Source organism: Bicyclus anynana, chromosome Z (assembly GCF_947172395.1).
Source record: "Bicyclus anynana chromosome Z, ilBicAnyn1.1, whole genome shotgun sequence".
NCBI lineage: Eukaryota > Metazoa > Arthropoda > Insecta > Lepidoptera > Nymphalidae > Bicyclus > Bicyclus anynana.
Window position 1 is genome coordinate 12,034,723 of NC_069110.1, and position 19,404 is coordinate 12,054,126.

At 34.4% G+C, this 19,404-nt stretch overlaps 1 protein-coding gene across 1 annotated transcript in view; it reads left to right on the plus strand.

Annotated features, from left to right (window-relative positions):
- The first annotated feature begins 1,866 nt into the window (after nt 1-1,866).
- The window catches only part of LOC112049115 (protein Jumonji), a 30,763-nt gene continuing 13,225 nt past the window's right edge, over nt 1,867-19,404 (plus strand). The window contains exons 1-6 of the mRNA XM_024086895.2: nt 1,867-2,024; nt 4,625-4,800; nt 5,057-5,344; nt 5,497-5,679; nt 9,336-9,461; nt 16,251-16,612. Coding sequence (XP_023942663.1) covers nt 2,008-2,024; nt 4,625-4,800; nt 5,057-5,344; nt 5,497-5,679; nt 9,336-9,461; nt 16,251-16,612 — 1,152 coding nt within the window. The 5' untranslated portion in view covers nt 1,867-2,007. The remainder of the gene's footprint in view (nt 2,025-4,624; nt 4,801-5,056; nt 5,345-5,496; nt 5,680-9,335; nt 9,462-16,250; nt 16,613-19,404) is intronic.

Genomic DNA, 19,404 nt, shown 5'->3' on the forward strand with positions numbered 1-19,404 from the left:
TTGTCTAGTCTTTTTATTTTTAGCATGCTACGTTCAAGGCCACGTTGGCAGGTTTTTATTTTGTTTCTCACTTTGGCCGTGTATTTCCAAGTTTGGCATCCATATGTCAATACTGGCAGAAGGTTACAATTCATAATTTTAGTTTTAACTGGTATTGCAATGTTACTTTTAAAAATCTCCTTGAGACTCCAGTATTTATTCCATGTTTGCTGTATTCTTCTTTCTATTTCTTTGTCATTATTCTTCCTATCAAAACTAATAATTTTTCCTAGATAGATATAATTTTCTGTGTATTCCAGAAGCTTTCCATTTACGGTTATTGGTGTTTTACAGCTATTCGTCATTGCCTTAGTCTTTGTTAGATTGATCTCTAGTCCTACATTTGAGCTGGCTATTTGTAAGGAGTTGATCATTATTTGCAATTGTAAGCTGGTTTCTGATTGTAGAACTATGTCATCTGCAAATCTCAGGTGGTTTAAGTAGGAACCTTGTATATAGAGTCCTAGATCTTTCCAGTCCAGTTTCCTAATGATGGTTTCAAGAAGGGCAATAAATATGGTTGGCGATAGTGGATCACCCTGTCTTACGCCCCTCTCTATGGGAAAGCTTGGGCCCAAGGTTTCTAACTTTATCCTACCTGTGTTGTTATTATAAATGTTTTTAATTACTTCTATATACACCTCGCTGACTCCATGTTCTTTCATGCTTTCCCATATACTTGCGTGTGTTACTGTGTCGAAGGCTTTTTGGTAGTCGACAAATGCTAAATATATATCGTCCATAATAGCACAGATAAAACCCTCGGTTTAGTATATTGTTAGTGTATCTGTTTTAAGTTTAGTATGTTAGTGAGTTAGTCTTATTTCTAATTAATAAAATCTATTTAACTAGTAAGTTGAAATTGAAATTGAGGTATAGCTCGCGTTTCGAGCTCTATTATGAAGTCAAACTACTGCTTGCATGTTTACTGTGACATTGGTTAGACTATCCACAGATTAAATACATAGAATATTCGATAACTGATCGATGTTTGGCTGTTTCGTCAAAAGAATCGATTATTTTTATAAATTGTTTTTATTAAAAATTTGATAAAATTAAGGTTTAAATACTTTCAAATGAAACGTTACTCCATCTTTTACTAAACTACAAGTTTTTGACCGTTTTTTATGCCATTTAACTACACAAACCGGCATTTTTAGGGAGCTCCTTACACGACGAAAACGATTACAACAATGAAACATCGATTCTGTAGCAACAGTTTTTATAAACGCATTATAGATTTTTGATCTTTGCCAGAGGGGTAACGGTTAGCGAACCACGTCCAGTTATTAATGGTCTAAGTTTGTAACCAACACTTTTATCTATGGTATCTATGAATAAATCAATATACTTTGTGCTGTCTTCTCTTTATTTGACGTCTGTGGGTGTGTTTCTACCTGTTGAGTGTTGACTGTTTGACCCAGAGTTCCCAGCTTAGGGGTGTTCCTCCCAGATTTAGGGGGCAAATAAGTGAAATGCGATTTTTAGGGGTATTTTCAGGGATTTTTTGACTCATTAATATTTTTAAATTGATGATAATTTTAATATTTCACTCTTGACCTAGCGACTTATAACGATATAAAATACGTTATTCTACAACAACTCTTAGGCAACTGGCGGCAATTTTTATCGAAAAATGTTAAATTTATTCATTGTCAACATGTATAATTTCAAAAAATCTGAATCTTCATATAAAGACGGAATATTTCGTCTGTATTAATATAGACTTTTGAAACATATTACAGCATTTTATTTCTAAATTATTATGAATTTATATTTTTAGGGGGACTCTCAACTCAATAAATAAGGCGATTTTAGGGGCTTTTGACACAAACTTTAGGGATAAATATTTTGGATAGTGGGTAACACTGACTGTTCCTTCTTTTTCGTGACGCTCCGCTGCGAGCTGGTTGATGTTATCAAACAAAAAGAAAAAATTCAACATCATCAAAAAACACGCTGTCAACAATGAAAACAGTCAAAATGTAAGTTATTACAATTTCAATCGCGTAATGATTATTCTTTGTATAAGTATTTTCTTTGTTGAAACCATTTCTGATCTGAAATCAATGGCAGCCATGGGGACGCTATGGCTGCTATTGATTGTTAATTCTAGGTACTTCTCTAGGAAACAGAAAATACTAATTATAATTTAATTTTATTTTCACTAACGGCAAGTTACACTATTTACCAGTAATTTTACTACATTTTATCCCCGTATTTCACCGGGAATATTAATTACGCGTTTGTTTTTTTAATCGATTTTGCTGAAACGAAATGGCGTATCATACGCCATTTCGAGAATCATGATGCTTTTTATCCCAAGGTAGGGTAAGGAAGAAGTTCATAAAAGTCAAAATTTACAGACCTCTTTCTGGAAAACTCCAGCAAGCACGTGTTTTCGTTGGTATATAATAAATTAATTAGTTTATAGCCCGAAACTTAGTCTGTGAATAATTAGTGTTAGCTTTCATCACTATTAATTTATATTTACATTTTATTGATAGCCAATGCACCTATCACCGTGAGAATAACTTGAAAAAAAAATCAGAAAAATTAAATAACACAAAAACAAAGAGAAAAACAAGTAACATGTCCATATTAAATTCTAACTAAACACTTTATTTTGCCATATTAAATTCAACACAGACCTTGTTTTGGAAAAACATTCTTTGCTTAAAGGATTTTTCATTCTGTTGTTCTCATGTAATCAGTCAGCAGACTATGAGCAGAGCTCAGACCAATTATAAAAGGACCTGTATCGCACTTATAGTCACGAACAAAATTGTCTGTCATTTTTTGAGGAAAACGAGCTTAGATTTTGTATATATCTTATACTAAACTAGAAGTTTTTGCCCGTTTTTTACACTACTCAATTACACAAAAAGGTATTTTTACGGAGCTCTTTAACCGACGAACACGATTACAACTATTTAAAATCGATTCTATAGAGACAGTTTTTATAATCGCATTAGATCATTGATCATATACTTTGACAGAAAAGTAACGTCTAGCGAGGCAGGTCCTATACAATAATTGGTCTGAGGAGCAGAGTTGTTGTAGGAAAATTTTGCGATTAGAAGCAACATTCCCCAAAGGGAGAAGCTCCATGTATATGTCATATGTGGCTTTTAAATTGAGTATTCGTTGTCTTTTCAATTGTCAAATCTCCTGTGGTATAGTTTATTGAACAACCAGGTGATTCAGATGGTTTCTGAGTCCAACTTTGTAGTTTTTGTTACTGGATTTTATTTGTATAGTCAAATAATTAATTCTGCGATCTCTTGAAGTTTCCTGTGATACCATTTTTTATTGAATCAAAAATAGTGATGTGACAAAGTAAACGATCATGATTCACTCAATGATTCATATGTTCTGAACCAAATTAGTAAATAATTTTAATAAATAACAGTTACATCTGTTATTTATTAAAAAATTTCTGAGACGAATATCTTAGCATTCCATGGATTCACCGTGCGGGTGCCAGGTCCATCGCGTGATAGAGAGAAAAACACCAAGCAAAGTCCAGGACTTGTGACTACTGGATGTAGGGTTAAGGAATTCCTTGACGATTGATCAACACTCCGCTTCTCTGCTCGTGTTGTTCTCCCTACCTATCCAAATTTGGTAAGATCCTATTAAAGCAGCTTTGGATACTCGTTCTAATATAGAACTAGCTGCACTTCTAGAGAAGCCAAGTAATAACATTTTTTTTTCGAAATTGGTTCTTTGCCCGGCCTAATGGACAACAATGTTATTGCTGATGATCCCTCCTATCACCCCCTAAAGGAAATACGTGGCGATCCATTGCAAATTTAAATTTTAATCAAAATATATTTTAAAAATTACCATTGTCACTTATTCCCGTTCAAGTCCTAGCTCAGCTATTTTTTGATATATTTAAAATTTTAATATGTCAAAAAATAACAAGGTACACTTTTTTTAAACTGCTATGCTGTTAAAATTGCTAGGATTTTTTTAAATAAACTTGCATTTAGTGCAGAAAAACATTTTAAAATTTTTAGATTCTCTAATTCATAATTCAAAAACAGTAGATTGGTGAGTCCTTCAATGTATTATTATGTACATAAGTTTATATGAACCTAAAAACTTGAAGTAGAGTCGCTATATATATATATATATATAGCGACTCTACTTCAAGTTTTATGTTCATATATATATATATATATATATATACCGCCTTCAAACTGATCATCAGTTGGAACATAATATGATAGATAGAACTTAGTATGATGTTATTTTTCGCTTTTTAGTTGAGTATGTTTTATGTTTTTGAAGTCGGTTGAAATTTTTTTATTCAAATTTTTTATTTCAACATCAAAAACAGCAAATTTATTAATGTCACTTTTACACAATTGATTGAATTGAGCACAGTGTGAAGAAATTTGAAAATACTTTACGAGATATACATCCTAAACCCACTAATCTGCATAGCAGCAATATGGTATGCCTATATAATTGGCTGTTGTATATGGGGAGATCTGACTGTGCCTGATCTGAGTGGGCCTGTTAAAAATAGACTGATGATGAAGATCAGCTACTAAAATTAACAATTTTGTTACAGGAAAGTCCAAGCCCAGCGCAAATTTGCGCAGGGGGCTTTTGTGCCTCCCTCACCTATGTTTACAGAGCCACGCAGGATGACCATACTAAATCGACCTGTAGATAACTCTGTTAAAGTAATGAGCAACAACATACCGGCAAAGAACATGCTAGATGCAATCACATTTTCTCATCCTGGTAATAATACAATTTTTTTAAAGTAAATATAAAAAGTTTGCACTTTAACTATGTGATCTATGGAAAACGCATGTCATTACAAATAATGTATTGCTTTTTTATATAGGGTTAACTAGTGTTAAATGACTAATGGTATAAATTGCCCTAATTTTGTATTTGTTTATTGATAAAAATTTGTATGGCTTTAGTATAAAACGCTGTAATTTAATATGGATGTGATAGTTATTTGAAATGTCAATAACTAGTTATTTTAAAGGAATGCATCTACACTCACCACGAGTACTACTTGAAAGGCTGTCAAGCACAGATTATAAGGCGCCATCAAAAGAATCTACACATAAAAAAAATACCAGAAAATCTATAAAGAAGAACAAACTAAAACAGCAAAACATAGCTCCTTCGGAGCGTGTACTAAGATCGATGAGAGTTGCATCACCAGGTGCGATATCTGATGACATGCCTCTGACTTACCATTTGAAGAAAAGACCACCAAAACCAAATGTAATTCCAAAGAAAAACAAATGTACAAATACAAATTACACTGGTAAGTTCATTAAGCCCCATGTTTATATTATGATTTAAATAACAGAGTTCAGTCTATTTTTTATTTGATAGCCTACAGGGCATGATCTATTTCCTACTACTGTGTTTACTGTGCTATAAAATGAAACTTTAATTATTTTATAACACGTGTAGAAAACCATACGAGAGAACTAACAACAAGTAAAAAAAGGAAGAGTAGCAGGCTGCCGGATATTCCTCCAACTGATCGCATTTTGAGAATCTCTAACAGATCTTCAGCTTGTGGCAGTTGTGATGTCACCGTGCCAGCAAAAAATCAGCAGGCGGCAAAACGGAATAAAAATGCCAACACGAACGGTAAGCTCCATTCACATTTACATAAAGGAATTTATAATATACTAGCAGACGCCTTGCGGTTTCACCCGCGCTGTTCCCGTTCCCCGATTACAGGGATAAAACTATAGCCTGTGATACTAACGTGGCTTTCTATTGGTGAAAGAATTTTCAAAATCAGTTTAGTAGATCCAGATATTATCCCTACAACCCCAAAAACTTTATCTATCTATAATGTACTCGATAGATCAAACAGATTGTCATAAATTTAAATGAAAACCCTTACCAAAACATATTAGGCTGTGGTTTATGGGCACCAAACTACGCGCCACGAAAAAAGTCCCGCAGCTAAAAGCTGAACTAATATTGACAGCGCCTAAAGGGTTCAGTACACAATGGCGTATGCTGGGCCATTACAGGCAATACCCATCGTGTACAGGGGGTGATAGTGCATAGTGGCGGACAAATGTCGATCGGGAAGTTGTCGGTTTATCGAGCACACTTCAAAGGAATCGTGGCCTGTGGTGTTCACATAATCGCCCATTGCTTAGTTCGCCGCCGACTGCTGATCGAAATTGTAGTGCCCTTGTTGCGTGTCACTACTTGAATTTAAAAAGAACAAGAATCAATCCGGTCTGGTATGGGATAAGATACAATTTACAAGCCAATTTGGACATATTATTTATTAAATAAAAATAAATAAATAGCTGCGGCCGTAATTGCGTCAAATTGCAGTAACACGTCCATCGCAAGTGCTTTGCTAGGCAGCAATGAGCCATGCGCCATCGTGTGAATGCCAAGTGATCGTGGCCTAAAGTTGTGCATTGCAAAGCATGGCCCATCACAAGCAATTGTGTATTGGAAGCTTTACACTAATAACAATAAGACCGCCATTAACCAAATGACAATGAACGCCAATAAGACATTAGCGCCGCGCGCTACGGGACTTTTTTCGTGGCGCGGTGTATATACGCTCGTCAACCTGATGCTCTATTACAAACTATTTATCATATTATATGAAAGTGTGACGACGTTGTAGGACAAGAATAAAAAATAAACTAAAAGTGTAGGCTTAAGTCTCCCAAGTAGATACTTAAATAAACAGTTGTAAACATTTTAAAAAATGTAAGTATTTACAATACTTATGCTGGAGGAAGGTTTTTTAATGCCGCCGTTTTCAATTTATTTATATCTAATTTGGACATTGGATTTATAATTTATAAATGCAAACCATAAATAAGTAAGTTCATTTGCTTCTAAGAGATTGTGGGGTATACTTTACTGTAGACCGATGATAATATTTAAGTGGTTTTGGTATTCTTGTTCAAATGAAAGTTCGTGAAATTAGATGTCAACCTTTAACCCCTATTTTGTCACCTTCTATTTACATTTTATATGTCATCATCATCATCATTGACAGCTGATGGACGTCCACTGCTGGACATAGGCCTCTTGCATGCACTTCCAAACAAAACAGTCTCGAGCCGCGAGTATCCAGCGGGCTCCCTGCAACCCGCTTGATGTGCTCGGTCCACCTAGTGGGGGGTCGACCAACACTGCGCTTTCCGGTGCGGGTCGCCATTTCAGCACCTTAAGACCCCAACGTCCATCGGCTCTTCGAACTATGTGGCTTGCCCATTGCCACTTCAGCTTCGCGACTCACTGTCATATCAGTGACTTTGGTTCTTCTGTGGATCTCCTCATTTCTGATTCGATCACGCAGAGATACTCCAAGCATAGCTTTTCCATCGCCCGCTGAGTGTCTTTGAGCCTTTTTATGAGGGCCACAGTTAGCGACCAGGTCTTGGTTTATATGTAATATAAACTAAATAGTCCCCCAATAATTTCACAAAACTATAACTCAAAATATGAACAATGTATATTAAAATGAACTTCAACCCATTTTTAACCATTTATGGGTAGATTTTCGAAAAATCTTGAATTACATTATTTATAGCATTTATCTGATAGTACTCATACCAATTTCTATAGATGTAACTTGAAAAATTAAGGATTTTCGTTACAAACTTACATCTTCCTTCTGATTTTATTTTCGCGACAAAAAGTATCATATAAAGGTTATAGGATACTTTGTGCTAAATTTGGAAAACAATTCTATAAATAAAAGTACAGGTAAAACAGGGCATGATTGATTGTTTACCCATTAATTATAATATAAAACCTGGCATAACTTTTTATTCAAAATTTCAAGTTTGACTATTTTTTTATTATTTGCAAGAGTATATTTTGAAAATGGTTTTGTAATAATTTGGAAAAGCCCTTAAAGGAAGGAAAACAGGGGATGATTGATTGATTGTTATTTAGGGTAGGCGTATTATAGTGGTATGGTAGGGGTAGAATAGAAGTATAGTATAATAGAAGTATCGTAGGGATAGTGTAGGGTAAGAACGGATAAGAGTAGAGGTAGGGGTAGGGTAGATGTATGATAGGGAAAGAGTGAATGTATGGTACAAGTATGGTAACTTTAGGGTAGTGGTATGTTTGACGTAGAGTAGAAGTATAGTAAGAGGTAAGGTAGAAATATTGTAGGGGTAGGGTAATGGTAGAGTAGGGGTAGGGTAGTGGTAGGGATACCTAAGTATCTTCGACAACTTCTCGAGTGAGGACTCATTGATAAATTGTAATTGTTTTACTTGACTTCTTAATATTATTTTTGACATGTTTTCAAAATTACATTTTGTTATCTACAAAAGTAGCACTTTCGTACGTACAGATACTGAATGCTTAAAACTGAGAGGTTGACAGAAAGTAAACCTTAAAGTTATTTTATTTTTTAAGTTGATTTAATATTAAAATTAAAATTATTCATAAAACTTTGCTAAAACTGCAAAGTTTTAACATACACAATTTACTATACTTATTAAACACAACTAACGTGCTTTAAAAATATATACCTTGATTTGTCTTTAATATACGTTGAGAACTGATAACTAAAGAAATATACCTATCTATGTGTGTATTATGGAGTCACATTTCAGCCGAGCGAAGCAGGGTTTTCATCTAGTACTATTATAAAAACAAAAAACCCGACTGCTTAAGTGTAGTGAGCTGAAAAGAGAAAAACAAGTATCACAATATCTACATAAAGTTCTGACTAATTTCTTTGGGGTGCTGCAAGCAGGGACAAATAAAACTTTTTTACGGGCAAAGAATGAATGAAATACCAATATTTGTCACCGCACGTGGCAACATAAAGAAATTAGCCAGAACTTTATGTAGATACTAGCTGACGCCGAGCGGATTTACCCGTGTGGTTCTCGTTCCTGTAGGAAAACGGGGATAATATATGTATATAGCCTATAGCCTTCCTCGATAAATGGGCTATCTGTAACACTAAAAGAATTTTTCAAATCGGACCAGTAATTCCTGAGATTAGCGCGTTCAATCAAACGAATTCTACAGCTTTATATATTAGTATAAATTATGATACTTGTTTTTCTTCTTTCAGTTCATTACGCTTAAGCAGTCGGATTTTTTGTTTTTATAATATTTTTTTTTGATGTGTGATTTTACCTCGTCTCTGTCAAAAGTCGATAGATAATATTATTATTATTATTATAATAAATTATGTTGCAGAATTTGGGTGCGATGCATCTCCACTGAAATCGATTATTTTATTATTTAATCTGGGAATGTAATAATTTTAAATTTTATCTTAGGTATTAAAAAGTCCAAGCATGAAGGTCCAGATGTAGGCAGTATTCGCTGTAAACCAATAGAAAAGCTTCTTGAACTGAGCCAACTGCCTGAACAGCCTGCACCACGCGCTCAAGGTACTAGTGCTGGTAAGTAAATGTTACTGAAAATACATGTAGTAGATCGGACTTAAACATATACATGTAGTGGATTTACAAGATTGAAGTCCTGGGTTCGAACCCTGGCTGGGCTGACTGAAGTTTTCTTAATACGTCCAGGTCTGGCTGGTGGGAGGCCATGGATAGTTACCGTCTTATCGTCAAAGACGTATTGCCTAGCGATTTAGCGTTCCGGTACGATGTCGTGTAGAAACCGAAAGGGGTGCAGATTATTTTCATCCTACTCCTAAAATGTTTATTGACAACTGATAGTCCAGTCAAATTAATCCTTAAAATAGAAGTAAAGTTACAATAATTCCCATAGAGCTATTAATTGGTATGTATGTTCAGAATCTATACTTCTATATTATTTATTATTAATATTATAAAGCTGAAGAGTTTGTTTGTTTGTTTGATTGAACGCGCTAATCTCAGGAACTACTGGTCCAATTTGAAAAATTCTTTCAGTGTTAGATAGCCCATTTATCGAGGAAGGCTGTATTTCTACGGGAACGGGAACCACGCAGGTGAAACCGCGCGGCATCTACTAGCACTATTATAAATGAATTGTGAAAAGTTCCCATCAATCCCCCTAGTGAAAGCTTGCAAAAATAGGTTTTTCGCGTTTTTCAGCTAAACTGAATTTTACAGCAAAAATAGTTCAGACAAATATTGTAGATCATCCGATTCTCTACAAAAAAATGTATCCACACTTTTTTTCATTTAAGTATTGGAATTAAAGCACACAATCGCTGGCGACTTTTCACAATTCATTTATAATAGTATTCTGAACATTCATATAAATTTTTATCTTTATGAAAATTATTCAAAAGTGTCATCCTTTAGTGCACTGTCGGGCTTTAGTGCCGTCACCTTAATATGCAACTGCAACTTTTTTTATCAATGAAGACAATGATCATACATGAACATAACTTCATTAATGCTTCAATTATAGTGTATGCATGGCTCAGACCAATTATTGTATAGGACTTAGACCTAGACGCCGACCTAGCGTCTAGCCTCGCTAGACGTTACTTTTGTGTCAAAGTATATGATCAACGATCTAATGTGAAACGATTTTTACCTCTCCGACGATTATCCAAAGGAAGTTCTACTAAAAAGGAAGGAGCTGCAATTAAAATGCAGAGAAGAAAGAGAAAAAGGTAACTATGCCTTTATTAAATATGATAAACTCATTGTGAAAGAATCAAACTTAGTAGACAAAAGGAAACGGTCACCATCCACAACTCCACCATCGAATGATTCTGATACAAGCATGTCTCGACCTAGCAGCAAAATAAATAAAAAAGATGCTTTTGCATATATGAAGGCCCGAGCATACTCCATGTCTGAAAATAACACATATAATATGCTACCATAGGATAGATTTGACACTGGTTTAAAATCTCCACTTAAATTATGTTATAAAAATTCACCAAAATTTCCCAAGCTGGCTAGTCACCATGGGAAATTAGACTACCACCTTCCAGAGCACACACCTAAAAAGATAAATACTAACAGAATAAATAACATATACATAGCAAACATTAAACACCAGAACACTCAGAAAAGATGAAATGTTAATTGAGTTGGAAGAAGCTATAAAATTGATTAAATGGGATATTATAGGACTTATTGAAGTCAGACGACTTGACGACTACAAAAGAACACAAAGATCAGTTTTACTATAACCTCAATAAGACAATGGAAAGAACAAATAAGAACCTCATTATCATGGGCGATTTCAATGGTCAGATAGGGAAAGAAAATCATACAAGAAACCCTTCTATAGGAAAATACTGTACTGGAAAACTTAATAACAATGGTCAAAGATTATTAGATTTTTCGTTGCAATATAACCTCTCAATAATGAATACATTCTATAAGAAGCGCAAATCAAGAAAATGGACATGGATCTCCCCAGATGGAAAATACAAAAATGAAATTGATTTGCTACTCACAAACAAACCAAAAATATTCAAAGATGTAAACATTGTCAACAAATTTAATTTCAATACAAATCATCGTCTTCTGAGGGGAAAAATATCTTCTACTTCACCAAAAATATCAAGAAAACATATTAATAGAAAGACAAGGCATATTCAGACTTCAATGCCACCAAACTTAATAGAAACACTTAAAATATCACTACAGGGTATTAATAGGACACAATCAGTTCAAAAAAACTATGATTGCATTGAAACGACCTTGAACAGTTTAAACAAAAAATTCAACACTGAAATAAGAGTGTCATCCTTTAGTGCACTGTCGGGCTTTAGTGCCGTCACCTTAATATGCAACTGCAACTTTTTTTATCAATGAAGACAATGATCATACATGAACATAACTTCATTAATGCTTCAATTATAGTGTATGCATGGCTCAGACCAATTATTGTATAGGACTTAGACCTAGACGCCGACCTAGCGTCTAGCCTCGCTAGACGTTACTTTTGTGTCAAAGTATATGATCAACGATCTAATGTGAAACGATTTTTACCTCTCCGACGATTATCCAAAGGAAGTTCTACTAAAAAGGAAGGAGCTGCAATTAAAATGCAGAGAAGAAAGAGAAAAAGGTAACTATGCCTTTATTAAATATGATAAACTCATTGTGAAAGAATCAAACTTAGTAGACAAAAGGAAACGGTCACCATCCACAACTCCACCATCGAATGATTCTGATACAAGCATGTCTCGACCTAGCAGCAAAATAAATAAAAAAGATGCTTTTGCATATATGAAGGCCCGAGCATACTCCATGTCTGAAAATAACACATATAATATGCTACCATAGGATAGATTTGACACTGGTTTAAAATCTCCACTTAAATTATGTTATAAAAATTCACCAAAATTTCCCAAGCTGGCTAGTCACCATGGGAAATTAGACTACCACCTTCCAGAGCACACACCTAAAAAGATAAATACTAACAGAATAAATAACATATACATAGCAAACATTAAACACCAGAACACTCAGAAAAGATGAAATGTTAATTGAGTTGGAAGAAGCTATAAAATTGATTAAATGGGATATTATAGGACTTATTGAAGTCAGACGACTTGACGACTACAAAAGAACACAAAGATCAGTTTTACTATAACCTCAATAAGACAATGGAAAGAACAAATAAGAACCTCATTATCATGGGCGATTTCAATGGTCAGATAGGGAAAGAAAATCATACAAGAAACCCTTCTATAGGAAAATACTGTACTGGAAAACTTAATAACAATGGTCAAAGATTATTAGATTTTTCGTTGCAATATAACCTCTCAATAATGAATACATTCTATAAGAAGCGCAAATCAAGAAAATGGACATGGATCTCCCCAGATGGAAAATACAAAAATGAAATTGATTTGCTACTCACAAACAAACCAAAAATATTCAAAGATGTAAACATTGTCAACAAATTTAATTTCAATACAAATCATCGTCTTCTGAGGGGAAAAATATCTTCTACTTCACCAAAAATATCAAGAAAACATATTAATAGAAAGACAAGGCATATTCAGACTTCAATGCCACCAAACTTAATAGAAACACTTAAAATATCACTACAGGGTATTAATAGGACACAATCAGTTCAAAAAAACTATGATTGCATTGAAACGACCTTGAACAGTTTAAACAAAAAATTCAACACTGAAATAAGAAACACAGACAAGATAGGGTCTGAAGCAAGAGACCTCATAGCTAAGAGAAAAACACTATTAGTAGACAAGAAAAACAACAGGAAAGATATTGCCAAAATAAGCAAACATATAAACATATCCATAAGAAATCACAGGAAATCATACAGAAAAAAAATTATAAGCAACTTTATTAATGAAACAGGAGGTGTACGCAAAGCTTTAAAAGTGTTACAAGAAAGCAAGACATGGATAGCTGGAGTAAACAATAAAAGGGACAAAAAAAAAATAACAAACCGTAAACGAATAAACCAGTTAGCTACAGATTTCTATGAAGACCTTTACTGGGATGCTATTACTGAAGAAGTAGATACCAACAATGACCAAGAAAACGAAGAACCTATCCCATGCATCCTAAACGGAGAAGTAAGAAGAGCCATACTATCCCAAAAAAAGAACAAATCACCAGGGGATGACAGGATAACAAACGAACTTCTTAAAAATGTAATAGATATAATAACTTGTCCCCTCACTATGCTTTTTAATAATATCTTAGATACAGAAGAAGTGCCAAAACAATGGACACAGAGCACAATAATCCTGATTTATAAAAAGGGAAGTAAAGAAGACATTAACAATTACAGACCCATAAGCCTTACATGAAATCTATATAAAATATTCTCAAAAGTTTTACTAAACCGAATACCTAGCACTCTGGATGAACACCAACCACGGGAACAAGGAGGCTTTCGTAGTGGGTACTCAACACTTGATCACATCCATGTTATAAAACAGATATATCAGACAAGTCTAAAGTATTCAACACCTGTATCTTGCCATGCTTAACCTATGGTTGCCAAACCTGGGGTCTGACTGAGAAAAATATTATGAATCTGAAAACATGCCAAAATAATCTAGAAAGAAGCATGCTTATGTAGTCCTGCCCTCATCTCAAGAGTTGATTGGGTAGATCTCCGGCCAGTTTTGTATAATGGTACCACTATTCCTTTTTGTGACACAGTTAAAGATCTTGGGGTTCATCTTGATAACCAGTTGTCGTGGTGCGTGCATGTCAAAGAGTTGAGTAAAAAGATGTTTGCTACTTTTGGCTCACTGAGACGTTTAAGATCATTTTTACCAATTCCTACTAAAGTTATGTTAGCACATTCTCTTCTTCTTTCGGTTTTAGATTATGCGGACGCGAGCTATCTAAATATAACTGAGGACCAACTCAATAAACTTGAGCGACTTCAAAATCTTGCTATTCGGTTCATATTTAGCCTACGCAAATATGACCATATTTCTGAATTCCGTCAGAAGCTCAAGTGGCTCCCTATTCGTCGTCGCCGGGATCTGCATGTACTTTCACTTTTGTACTGTGTGTTGTTTAATCCAAAATCTCCTGTGTATCTGAAGGAGAAATTTACGTTTCAGGGAGTGCAGTCTGAACTGAGACAGTGTCGATTACTAACTCTATGTTTACCCGTGCATAAGACGAAATTTTATAAACATTCTTTCGTTGTGCAAGCCGTTAAGTTATGGAATGCTCTCCCTTTAAACATACGGCAATCAAAGACACTGGTCATTTTTAAAAATGCCGTAAAGACTCATTATCTGGTGCAGTAAAGACGATCTGTATATATTATTTCTTTTCAATATAAGGTATTTATTAGTATATTTTGATATGTATTTTATTCATTATTGTAGGTATTTGTGTAATATTGTTTATGTATTAGGATGTAAATTATTTGTATGTATGTGTATTACTAATACTATGGTTATTTTTGTTTTACGCCACCTGCTGATGTCCTTAAGTTTTCCTAAACCGAAGGTTGCCTGGAAGAAATCGCTACTTAGCGATAAGGCCGCCTTTTGTATGCTGATCTCTTCTTAATTTGTTTTTTATTTCACTTGTTTTTGTCTTTGTGGTGTGCAAATAAAGTATATTTATCTTATCTTATCTTATCTTCATATAAAAAAACAAGACAAGGTCAGACTCTCTACTATCCGAAGCAAGACCAAGGTCAGAGATGTGGCAGTAACAATTAAGAAGCTTAAGTGGAAGTGGACAGGACACTTCATGCGGGATAAAAGGGATAAGTGGACCAGGGATGTGACAGAGTGGTATCCTAGGATAGGAAAAAGGAAAAGAGGTCGCCCCTGCCAAAGATGGGAGGATGACCTCAGACAGACAGCAGGAGACACATGGAGAAGGAAAGCAAGAGATAGAGAACTATGGAAGTGTCTGGAGGAGGCCTATGCCCGAGGGCAAGCTGAAGAAAAGAATCAGTGTCAATGATATGTTGCAATAATATTTTGTTTATAAAATTCAGTAAATAAAGGCTTTATTATTATTATTTACCAAATCTAAGCTCGTTTTCTTCAGAAAATGACAGACAATTTTGTTCGTGACTATGAGTACGATACAGGTCCTTCTATAATTGGTCTGAGATGCATGGGCATTGGAGGCTATTGGCCCGCAACAAAATTAAACAAACATTATTATCAATAAACCCATGCTATAGCACTATCTATATATATATATATAAAAATGGATGCCACTTTTTGTTGTAATTTTATAACTCAAGAACGGGTTCACCTATACAAACCAAATGTTTGAGCTTTGTTCGAACTATTTAGTAGATGGTTTATGTGATTTCATTTATTCCATTTTTGGCAACAAATGAATTCAGGAGTAGGGTATTATAAGGATAGGGTTAGTGAAGAAAGGTTCTTGGTTTTGTGGAATGATATGAAAGTAATAATAATAATAATAAGCCGTTTATTCCCAAATCACACAAATCACATAAAATTATACAATACAAACAATTAAAAGGATAAAAAAAAAACTTAAAACTAACTTAAATTAACTTAATTTAATTTTGAAATAATGAATAATTATTGTAGGTTAATATTATTAATTAATTGTTGTTGTTTTATTTGGGTACCCATTTTCGGGTAAAGGCCTCCTCCATCATACCCCAATGTGCTCTATGTGCAGCAATCCTCGTCCATGTATGACCTGCGATCTCTTCGATATCGTCTCTCCAACGAGCGTGCGGTCTGCCTCGATGCCATGATATGAAAGTAGTTTATTAAATATTGCAACATTTAACTGTCAATGTTTTCTCATATATTACAGATGCTAATGTTGGCAAACAACAAAAGAGTAACACTGGCAACATTGTACCAAGCACTTCTACATGCATAATTGATACACATACAGCATCACTTACTAATCCTGTCGTTCAATTACCATTGTTATCCAATTTATGTGAGCCCACACCATCTACAAGCGGTTCCAATATTAACAAGAACACTGCAAGCACAAAGAACAATGCTACATCAAATGAGCCAATGCCGTCAACCAGTTCTGAATATGATTTTGAAAATGTACCTGAAGAAGAAGAATCACTAAGAAATAGAAAACCAAGTGAATGCGGTTTATCAGAAGCAGGATTTTATGAGGTGCCTGTTTACCACCCCACTGTGAAGCAATTTACTGTAAGTGTATTCTTTCGAGATTAATTGTTTGTTCAATGTATGACACTTCAACATGTATTGAGTTTCATATTATTTTCTGAAAAAAATGTATGATGGCCAATGTCGTAATTAATGGAGAGATAGGGAAGAATGAATCCTGACAACTGACACTAAAGAAACAATCACAGACACCTGTGTTTGTTGTCTTCGCTAGACCTCTTTAATTCCAAATCCGGCCCGGCAAAATCTGTTGTATAACAGACGTCTACTAATTATAAACAACCTCCCTGCCAAATTTCAGCTTAGTATGTCAGCGAACCCCCGCTGAAAATTTACCATTATAATAGTTGGATGTGACGTCTTCAAAATAAGGTGCGTCTGACCCTATGTGCAGGTCATTCAACAATCAAGTGTCCCTGCATTACCGGTGACACCTAAACTATTATTTTGCGCAGCTTAAGGCGGGATGTTCGGAAACGTATAAAATGTTGGATCCGACTATAGCATTTGATGTTAAAAATGGGCAAGAATACAAAAACATTGTATTGTTTAATTTTTTTTGAGGTTGGTTATTAAATCTATACTAATATTATAAAGAGGTAAAGTCCGATTTCAAAAATTCTTTCACCAGTAGAATGCCACATTATCGGGGAGTGCTATAGGCTATATAGGTATATATATATTTTATATAGGTATCATATATATTAGCCGAGTTATCACAGTTTTTGTCATACAGGTCGGACCGAAATTCATCATAAACAGACTTATGCGCATGCGCTGCCTTATCCATTGTGTAAAATTGAAATCAATGTATGGAGGCTTTATGTATCTTTAAAAGTTCTACAAAAAAGTCCGCGACACCATATATCTATCTTCTATATTTTAGCAGATATAGCACATTTAGTGTTTTAAAAAATATTAATTTTATATACTTAGGTTTACGTAATTTTTTCTACTACTAAACTTAAATCCTTATCAAAATAAATTATTTAATAATCACAAGGATATTATTGAGATAAGATTTGCCCTTTACAATATGTTAATTAATTAAATATACTTTGCACAAAAATTAAGGGAGCAGAAAAAAAATCCAAATTTTTGGGGGATTTTCAACAGGCTGTAACTTATACAAAAATGGTCGTACAGCAAAAAAATAAAAAGCAAATTGTAGCTGTAAGTGTTTAGTTTTGGATCTGAGTTTGAAAATTTTTTTTTTAAAATATTTTTCGAGTAATCAAAAAAACCGAAACCGAAAAAAAATTTTCGAAATTTTTTTGGTTTTTTTTTTAATCTACGGACGTGGAAAAAAATTTTTCGACTCAACCTCCACATGGACCGGATAGCTTGTTTATTCAGATTTAATTTCGTTTTTTTTAAATCTCGATACGAGCATTTCTCGCTGAGATATCGATGTTTGAATGGAAAAAGATCATTTTGTCTTTGATTACCAATATCTCAGCAACCAATGATCGCACAAAAATTTTGAGGTTGGTTTTAAAAACTTGAATAAATTCTCTACAAGGATTGGCAATTGAATTTTGAAAAAAAAAATTTTTTTTCAATGATTACATGAATTTGAAAAAGCATCCAAAAAAGGGCTTTTTGTCGTTTTTTGGAAAATCAAGCGCCCAATCAAAAATATTGCGGAAACCACTGACGTTAAGTGTGCCTTTTACTGTTCAATATACCCACAAAAACCCTACAAAGTTTCAATTCAATCCAGCCAACCGTTTTTTTTTCCCACTTGATCGAATTTTTGAAAAAATTAAAGGAGCAAGAATTTCGCTCTGAAAATGTCATAATTTTTCTTTTCTTTAATTTTTCAAGTCACTAATAGAGAATTGAGAGAAAAAATTAAAAAAAAAAAAATTTCATTTTTGATAAAAATTATGACATTTTCAGAGCGAAATTCTTAATTTTCGTAATCAAAGACGAAATGATCTTTTTCCATTCAAACATCGATATCTCAGCGAGAAATGCTCGTATCGAGATTTAAAAAAAACGAAATTAAATCTGAATAAACAAGCTATCCGGTCTATATGGAGGTTGAGTCGAAAAAAATTTTTCCACGTCCGTAGATTAAAAAAAAAACCCAAAAAAATTTCGAAAATTTTTTTTTCGGTGGTTTTCTTATGATTACTCGAAAAATATTTTCAAAAAAAATTTTCAAACTCAGATCCAAAAACTAAACACTTAGAGCTACAATTTGCTTTTTATTTTTTTGCTGTACGACCATTTTTGTATAAGTTACAGCCTGTTGAAAATCCCCCAAAAATTTGGATTTTTTTTCTGCTCCCTTAATTTTTGTGCATAGTTTAGTTTCGGAGACATTACAAAATTTCTAAATGCACGCAGAAATTCCGCTATATGACGCCCCGCGCTTTCATTTACGTAGTTCCCGTTCCCGTGTGAATATGGGGATCAAACATAGCCTATGACACTCGCAAATAACGTAGCTTTCTATTGGTAAAACAGTTTTCCAAATCGGTCCAGTAGATCCAGAGATTACCTCCTACAACCACACAAACTTTACCTCTTTATATTATTAGCATAGAAGTCTCTATTTTCCTTGGTCATTGCACCACTCTCGAAGGGCTGGACCGATTTTGCTAAGGGTAGGAGAGATAGAGAATTTATAGAGTAGGGTAGGGTACGGGTATGGGTGGGATAGGGGTAGGAAAGGGATAGGGTACGGGGAGGGTAGGGGTAGGATGGGGGTAGGGTGTAGGTAAGGCAGGGGTATGGTAGGGGTAGGTTTGGGGTAGGGTAGCGGTAGGGTAGGGGTAGGGTGGGGGTAGGGGAAGGGTAGAGGT